The following is a 9,607-nucleotide window of genomic DNA, read 5'->3' on the forward strand; positions in this document are numbered from 1 at the left end:
CTTCGCTCACTCGGTGGTTTATTCGGTGGTTATAGCAGCTGACCATGCATTTATGACACCATATACACCTCGGGGCGGTGCATTAACCCTTTACTAAAAACGTTCAACAAGTCCCAAATTATACAGGTTTAAGGGAGAGTATGCCAAAAATCATAATGAATTGTTGTTGGAGGAGAAGAAGAAACATGAGGAAAAACAATATGTCTTCACCACCATAATGACAAGAAAATTGCACGATTGTAAGACTAAGGTGAGATTATTCCGAATTTCTCCTTAGAAGCGTCAAGACTAGTATGGATGTTTTCTCTGGATCGTCCGAAGTGCGGAGTCTGAGAGAAGTTGCCGAATGCCGCCTCGTGGTGCTAAAGCGCACAGCATGGAAATCCCTCCAGGCACATGCACACCCAGTTTATTTCGAGGTTCTTTCAGAGGTTGCACACCCTCACGTTACCAACTAGACAGCCTCTTCTAGGGTATAATTTTAAAATAGCTGCACACGTATATAGGATAGAAGGATATCTAATCAGGTACAAGGCCAACTGAGTTTTGTCGCGGACGAATTGTCGCAGAAAAGTCCGGTGAATGGGGGGGGGGGCAGAGGTGATAAATCAAGTCATACACTATTAACAATACAATTAACAAATGGATAAATATATGTTTCAAAACTCCGTATAGAGTGGGCGGCCCTGATGTGTGGCTGTAAGTAGTTCCAGAGCATCCGTGCAGAGTAACTCAGGAATCGTCTATACATTTGGTTCAATGTAGCGTGGCTATGTCATTCCTAATATTTACAAGGCCCAGACATAACGCTTTGTGATGATTAAAAAAGATTTTGCTGACCTGAAGCGGATGAGGATCCCCGCGGCAACAGTGAGTGACGCCAGGGACAGGGAGTATCCAACTGTGTAGATGATCTGTACAGTGTACAGGTCCGTCTGCAGGAGAAGTCGGCAGATTATCATTACAGTTTTTACACTACTCCGGTAACAACGCGACCTTGGGAACATTTTACCGCAATAAATAGTCCTGTACCAGTAACCAACATGAAATGTAGATTGATATTCCATGTTGACCTGAAAAACTTTATAATTCCAAAGTGGTAACTGCCTGGAATTGGGGTATTTGAAAGTTAAATGAAGGTGAACATAACCTATTCAAATAACGACCTCGTTTGCATAATTTATGAGAAAATGCTAGAATGGCATTCTTCGTTAAGATACCTGTGTAGAATATGATCAACAGATATAATTAATGCAATTTAGGATCCTAATTGCCTAACCACGGGGATTAATATATAATTTCTGAGTCATAAAGGCTAATATCATTTGGCGAAGGTATGAGATCGTGGAACTCTTTTTCTCTATTTTATAGAGACACGCAGACATACACATTGCAACAATGAGGTAAAGTAATGGTGTTTTATGTGTCTAGTACAGCCACAAACAAATAATATGAAAATCTAGCTATTATACATTCATCGATGCCTAGACAGAATTTTTAATTGTTCTAAAAGAGAACAAGAGGAGGACAAGATTATGAAGAAGAGAAGACCAACCATGTCCTGCTTGTCTTCCGGAATATAACAGCCGCTGGATCTGTAGTCTTCGGTCTGATTCAGGCTGTTCATGATCCAACTTCCGTTTCCACAGAAGCGCTGCACCACTCCTACATGGACAAACAAGTGTGAAAAATGTCTTATAACTATACCTCAATGTCATATATTAGGCTATAACTATACCGCCATGACCTCATCAAAATATCACAAGGAAACAAAACAACAGCATACCTTGTTATTGGTTATAGTAGGTGTTATTCTGAACAGTTTCTGTAAAAGTATCTGCGTGCCATGTACATCCGTTTGGGGTCTTATTACCATGGTTTGTTTAGTTTTATAGGTAGGGACACCATATATTTGACACCATTTCCTGGTCAATGATTTCAGCAATACAAAAAATGGATGCTATTTTTTAAAAAGCATTCTACAATACATGCTACATCCTACAATAACATGCTAATGAACACTCAAACGCAAAGGCACACAGCGCCTACCAACGTACCAAAGGTAATTGCAATCATGCATTGCTACAGTTATAGAGGCACTATAGAGATTACTTTATGTGCGAGTGTGTTGATTTAGAAAGAAATGATACTCAGTCGAGTTAGCTAGATTCTTACTGGAATGGTTGAAGAAGGCGATGTGCTGAGGACAGGGTAACGTCACGACTTGACCAGGCGCAGCATTGGGCCAACAGGAACCGAGATAGTCAGGTCCGCCATGACAGTATCCTGTAACTGGACATACGGGTTACATAGTAGCATCTCATACACTACGGCTCAATAAGGTGTTTTTTTCTAGATCAGACATGCGAACAGGCCGTTCGTGGAACTGGTAAACAATCCGTCAAGACGTTGATCATGTTAAACTAACAAATTTTAAAGAGTTCACAAACACACATACATACATACATACATACACACACACACACACACACACACACACACACACACACACACACACACACACACGCACACACACACTCACATATACACACACACATACATACACACACACACAAACACACACGCACGCACTCACTCACACACACGCAATACATACAGACATACACACACACACACACACACACACACACACACACACACACACACACACACACACACACACACACACACACACACACACACACTACAAATGTACACTCATACAGACGGAAAAAAATTGCTACTTCAGGTGTATAGTAACATGTAACTGAATTGATTTGGAGTGTGTCGGACGTTTCAAGTAGCGTCCACTACTTTTAGTCAGGGACGGTATAGTATTCAGTAATCTGAACTGTGTTTTCTAGGTGCCACATGTGAATACAAGCTAAGGTAAAAACTATTACTACAACTATATCCTGCGAAATTTAAGTAGAAAATACAAATCTAAAATCTTCAGGCACAATTCACCCCCCCCCCCATATACGTCAGCCGAATGTTGAACATTGAAAATCTGCCAAGGAGAGATGGTCGTTACTTGTAGGTCGGTCGACAGGTAGTGTCCGTAGCCCTACTGATATTTAAAGTAAGCCCTCCCCCAATAGAAAATACACTTACCATTAGGCTGAAAGGTTTCATTGATCTTCCTCAGACATTCTATGGTTTCTTGCTGTATCATTTCTATCAGTGATATTTGGTCCACCTCTGTCGCCATTATTTCTACCTGCGGAGGCGAAGGTAGTTTAGAAATGTTACTTGATTAACTAGAGGTTTGAAAATATTCAAAAGAGGATACCTCATTTCTAAATTTATGAGGAAATGCTAGAATGGCATTGTTTGTCAATATATCTGTCTTTTGGTTGAGAATACGATAAATTGATATAATTCATGAAAATGAGGATCATGTTTGCACAATCAGGGGGAATAATCTGCAAATTGTCAGTCATAAGATTAACATCATTTGGCGAAGGTATGTTGTTTGGGAAATCTAGTTTGCGATGGAACACCTTAGACTGTCAACACTTGCCATCAAAGGTGAGCAATGTTTTTATTAATCATACAGAATACAGGACTTAGTGGCAGCGCAATCAAGTTGGGAAATTCGCCAAAAAACAGTTACTCAAGCAACTGGATATGATTTTGAAAACGTCAGACGTTTCAGCTAGTATCCACTAGCTTTCGTCAGTGACTGAGAGACCAGAGGGGAAAGCAGGTTTATAAGTACAACCTGTTGATTGATATGCAAATAAAGTGAAGACAAATATTTGGAAGTCGAAAAAGGAACAAAAGTCAGACAAGTCAAGACAAAATGATGCAAATTAGTCTGAAAGCTCCTGTTATACAGAACAGGAGCTTAAGTGTTGTCTGTCCTCGGGGCTGGGAGTGCCAAATCCCAAGTGCCGGAAAGATCGACTCGTAGCCCCCCTTCCCTGTTGAGGGTGGGGTTGTACATTCTTTCATATATTGCCTCTTTAACACCCCGTTCCCACCAGCGTGTTTCGCGGTTTAAGATATCCGTGGGCTCGAGTTTGAAAGAGTGACCCTGGTTGTGTTGTAGGTGGTGGAAAATAGCTGAGGAGTAGCCGTTGGCACTAGGTCGGCAATGTTCTTTGTATCTTACTTTGAGCGGTCGACTTGTCTCTCCGATGTAGGTGTTGTTACAATTGGGCTCTTCACATTTGAGTCTGTAAATAACATTCGCCTTGGTACCTTTGTGAGGTCGGTCCTTGGGGTGTACCAGTCTTTGTCTGAGGGTTGAGTGAGGTTTGAATTTAGTGGCTATGTTGAAGTTTTGGAAGATCCGTCGGAGTTTCTCAGATACTCCTTGGACATACGGAATAGTGATGTTGGTCTTGTTTTTGTTGGTCAATGGTTTGCACTTCTGGGTTTTCTTAGACTGATCTGAAGGTTTGAGCGCTTTGTTGAAAGTCCAGTTTTGGTAGCCACACTTAGCCAGGGCGCCTCGGAGGTGTCTATGTTCGTTTTGGCTTGGTCTGAAGTGACAATGTTGTCTGCACGATGGAAGAGAGTTTTGATCACTGCTAGTTTGTGTTCCAAAGGGTGGTGGGAATCAAAGGTCAGGTACTGATCAGTGTGGGTTGGTTTCCTGTACACTTCGAAACGAAGGTTACCATCTTCCTCTACGATAGTTTTGGTGTCTAGGAAAGGGAGCATGTTGTCATGACTTGGCTCCTGTGTGAACTGATGTTGTCATCTATCTGATGTTGTCATCTATCTGGTTGATGTGGTCAAAGAAATCAGCAGCTACCCTCTTTTTCAATCTGCACCAAGTGTCATCTACATATCGAAACCAGTTGGCCGGGGGAGTGTCATTGAAAGTGCTGAGGGCTTTGTTTTCAAACTTCTCCATGTACAGGTTTACAACAATTGGTGAGACTGGTGATCCCATAGCACAGCCGTGCATTTGTTGGTAGAACTGTCCTTTGTAGGTAAAGTATGTGCATCCTAAGCAGAGTTCTAGTAGCTCACAAACTTGGTCAACGGATAGGTTGGTTCTATCTGCAAGTGTATCGTCGGCTTCCAAGGCTTCCCTGACTACTGACACTGCTTCCTTAGGTGGTATGGAGGTGAAAAGTGAGCACACGTCATACGAAGTGATGGTTTCATCATCCTCTACATGAATGTCTTTGATTTTGTTGACAAAGTCGGCACTATTCTGTACATGGTGCTGAGATTTCCCCACTAGTGGTCCCAAAATCTAACTCATAGGTGACAGAGCCTATACTGGAGACTATGGGTCGTAGAGGGAAACTTTGTGGATTTTGGGAAGGCCGTAGAAAGCAGGGGGTTGTTCCGTTGTGGGATTGAGTTTTAGGTAGGTGGGGCGATCCAGAACTCCTTCAGTTTGCAATTTCTTGAGAGCTGAACTGATTTTCCCTTTAAACTTGTTAGTGGGGTCCTTTTTCAAGGGCGTGTAGGTGTCTTTGTCTCCCAATAGGTCCTGTACCTTCCTGTCGTACTGCTCCCTGTCCTAGCCCCGAGGACAGACAACACTTAAGCTCCTGTTCTGTATAACAGGAGCTTTCAGACTAATTTGCATCATTTTGTCTTGACTTGTCTGACTTTTGTTCCTTTTTCGACTTCCAAATATTTGTCTTCACTTTATTTGCATATCAATCAACAGGTTGTACTTATAAACCTGCTTTCCCCTCTGGTCTCTCAGTCACTGACGAAAGCTAGTGGATACTAGCTGAAACGTCTGACGTTTTCAAAATCATATCCAGTTGCTTGAATAACTGTTTTTTGGCGTATCGTATTACCTGGATGTCTAACCTTCATCGACGTAAGTTGGGAAATTATTTTGTCACCATCACTAAACAAATACATATAATAGAGAAAATAAACATACACTTTCGCAAATCATTCCCCACCCAATGATTGAATGATAACAATGAAATGACACTATTACAAATGACAAGAGAAAAAAACGACCTTTAAAAACGTTCTGATGAAGTAATAAAGTTCTGAGTACACAGGACTGCCACGGAGTAGAAGGAATGTTTTAGCGTTGTCTGTAAGAGTTGTAAAATCTAGGGTGTGTCCTAAGAGCCTGGATAGTTTGCCAAGGAGGGTTGAGCGTTGAGTATCGTACATGGGGCAGTGGAGTAGGTAATGTGAAATAGTTTCGCGTTGGCACCCGCAGGTACAAGCCGGTCTGTTCAGTAATCCAGGAGTAAAGAGACTGTAGTTCGATTTGATTTGATTTATTAGACTGTATAAGCAGATATATACAGCCAAGACTGCCCAACTAGCCGGAGGGTATTACAAAGGGCTTACCCTCACATAAACAATTCGGAACAGGTAAAAGTTAACAGTGTCGGTTATACTTCAGTTCATCTGCAAGTGTCATTGCGAAGGCGTGCCATGAGGGCATCGGGAAAACGAGTACCGTGACTATAATATTTAACTTTAGCAGGCCGTATTGATTTGAAGAATACTGTACGAAATTTGGAGTAGCTTAAGGAACGAGTTGACAAGTCAAGATTGTTCCAGTGGAGTGTAGAATATTGTACGAAGGAAGCAATCAGATGAGCAAGCGTTCCTCAAGTCACCGAAACAACTTTGAAAAATAGGCATTAAGGGCAGTTTGAGACAGAACTGATGACATATAATACATTTTCGGCTTGTTGACCACCGCCGGAGGGCAACAAATTTAATCAAAATCAATGCGCGTGCTGATGTCATCCATAAAATTGCCTACCGTGGCCTAAGTGATACGCACGGGATTACGACCTGCTTTAGACCAACCAGAAGCATTTATGTATACTTGCCACACAAGAACAAATAACCAAAGGAAAATAAGTTCGATGGCATATACCTCATACATTGCCAAGGCCAGAACACTGAAGGCAAGTGTAAGGAAAGGCCCATATAAGGAGAGATCGACCGAAAGATCACTAAATGTTAGGTTCCTACAACGCAGATGTCCCAGCTCAACAATATAGGAAGTTTTACAACATATACATATGGAATCTGCTGGACAGTCGGTGTCATTAGACAAAGTGAAAATCTTGGACACAGGCTTTCTGCAATCTATGATCCACTGGTCAGTGAGTCACGTGTGTAATCTTCATAAGATGCCGTCACAGAAGCGGTGAAGTCCAATCTCGTGTTGGCAATTGCAGATTAAACTTTCAATGTTGATTGTATTTACCCGTCTTTACCTTCGCCAAGAAGATTATGTTTTCAGAGGCGTTTGTGTGTGTGTGTGTGTGTGTGTGTTTGTTGTGTGTGTGTGTGTGTGTGTGTGTGTGTGTGTAAACACGATAACTTGAGAAGGCTTGAATGGAATGACGTGATATTTGGTAGGTAGGTAGGATTTGGTAGATCGTGGAACTCTAGCTTATTTAATACTTTTTGTTCCAACAAACTGCCCGACCGGGCCCCGGCTTCAGACCTTAGCATAAAAAGTACAGATAATGGCGGAGTTTTACTTTTTCCTTTCAGTACAACTTGATGTTAAAGCTACGAGACGATGAAAATAGATTTTTTTCCATTTCTTATAAACCATATAATACATGTACCTACATTCGTTCTTTAATGACAACAACCATTGACGCGTCGAACCGGGTACTGCTGCCCGTCTACCATCTACTGCTTTTAGGCTAACACTCAGAGACTTCTTTGTGCTAGCATTACGGTTCCTACATATTTCTGGGTGATCTGCATGCTTGCGAAGTGCAATGCCACTGATGTCTGCATAGAATAGGGACCAAGAAACGTCATAGCCGAGTATAGATTACGGCCATTGAATTTTCCCTGCAGGTGATATGGTGACCTCCTAACCACTAGTGTATGTTATACATTCACACAATATCAGCCCCTATCAAGGCCGGGGAGTACCGCCCCCCCTCCCACTGAGGCACCCTGCTGTCGACGGGACTGTGACTGATGACTGAAAGATAACACCAACCGCGGGGACAGATCAAAAAAAGGAACAAGCAAGCAAAGAAATGAACAAAAACAAACAAACAAACAAACAAACAAAAAAACAAACAAGCAAACAAAAAAACACACAGAATGCAATGGAATCATTAGCTTGCGTGGTAGAGGCATATTCAGTGTGTACAAATTTATCTCTTTTATGATAAGTTTGGCTTTAAGCTTGTTTGTTTCTAGCTTGAAAGCTAGCTGGGAGCGGAGCACCAGCGAACCGCAAACTTAAATAAAGCAATGTAAAAACGGTCTTCTAGACGTAAAAGAATTAGCGGCTAAACCATGGTACTATGGTGGTATTTGATGTAGAAAAATTGGATTGACAGTGTAGTAGAGAATATGACCATTTTGAATGAAACTTTTCATCTACTCCAGAATCTGCATCAAACATCCTAAGTTGCATGTTATCTGTTCATAAAGGTTTTCCAGACAAGGATATTTAGAATGCAAAGCTGTAATATATGGAAAGAAAGCGTTGCATTTATTTAAAAATCAAGATTCCTTAACCTATCAATGTTGTCAATGTTGTATACTCGTAGTAATGTGGAAACCTCTGGGTTGATCATGTAACCTAAATGATAGTTTAACAGAACGGAAATGCCAAAGATGTTGGACAAAATCTTGTGTTAATTCAAAATACCGAAGCTGAATTACAGACGTGCCTGTCCTGCCGTAGCACGGTATATTTTCAACAGATAAATCCCCACACACCAGATCATACCGGAAGTTTCATTGACACTATTTCTCCAAGGATTTCTTTGTGTTTTATGCAAGGTATATCCAATTTCATAAAAGTTCTAGTTATTTGGCGGGTCAGGTCATACATCAAGGCGTGTGTTGGGAGTTATTTTGGTTCCTGTGCCCATAGGTTTGAATCGGAGTTTATGCATGGACGTACATTTAATTTGTATGAGCTAAGCTACTCGTAATACCATGGTCTAGTAGAAAATGGAGACTATCTATAACAACATTTGTTTAGCCAAGTTTTTTTTCAAGTGATGAAGTTGAATGAAAATTGCAAATTTGTCTAAGACCACCAAATTTTACATACGTGTACTTTGAATGAATGAATGAATGAATGGTTTATTCGATCATTTTGATCAGATAAAGTACATCGCAGCCATGGGCTGAATTGCGTACTTTTTGCCTTCGATGAGAAGGCTATGAAATCGGTTTCGGCCTGTTTTGTAGATTATGCACAGTAAAGTTTGAAGGCATGGTCCGAGGTTCACGATTTTTGGCAGGCAGGTTGATTTGGGGGTGGTCATTGTCAAGGCTAAAAATGGGCTTCGTGGGGGGTTCCTAAGTCACTGTAGTTGACCTTGGTTTTTGGTGTTTTTTCCTTGTCATCAAGATATCTCGAGTATCCTTAAATGGATGTTCATGATCTTTAGTGGGCAAGTTACCGTTGAGAATGCCGAGGTCAAGTTCAAAGATGGGCCCCGTGGGGGTTTCTATGTCACTGCAGTTGACCTTTGTTTTTTGTGTTTTTCCTTGTCATCAAGATAACTCGAGAATCTTTAAATGGATGTTCATGTTTTTTAGTTGGCAAGTTACCATTGAAAATACCAAAGTCAAGTTCGGATATGGGCCTCGTGGGGGGTTCCCATGTCATTGAATTTGACCTTTTGTGGTGGTCGTTATTGTTGTTAGC

General features: G+C 41.3%; 1 protein-coding gene across 2 annotated transcripts in view; it reads right to left on the minus strand.

Annotated features, from left to right (window-relative positions):
* The window catches only part of LOC109480802 (secretin receptor-like), a 59,882-nt gene that overhangs the window by 24,682 nt on the left and 25,593 nt on the right, over positions 1–9,607 (minus strand). For both annotated transcript variants that reach the window (XM_019783116.1, XM_019783115.1), the window contains exons 3-6: positions 3,115–3,220; positions 2,176–2,292; positions 1,556–1,665; positions 841–935 (exon numbers count right to left, since the gene is read on the minus strand). In XM_019783116.1, coding sequence (XP_019638675.1) covers positions 841–935; positions 1,556–1,665; positions 2,176–2,292; positions 3,115–3,220 — 428 coding nt within the window. The remainder of the gene's footprint in view (positions 1–840; positions 936–1,555; positions 1,666–2,175; positions 2,293–3,114; positions 3,221–9,607) is intronic.

The sequence above is a fragment of the Branchiostoma belcheri genome, unplaced genomic scaffold (assembly GCF_001625305.1).
Source record: "Branchiostoma belcheri isolate BF01 breed outbred unplaced genomic scaffold, Haploidv18h27 scaffold52, whole genome shotgun sequence".
In the NCBI taxonomy this organism is placed as follows: domain Eukaryota; kingdom Metazoa; phylum Chordata; class Leptocardii; order Amphioxiformes; family Branchiostomatidae; genus Branchiostoma; species Branchiostoma belcheri.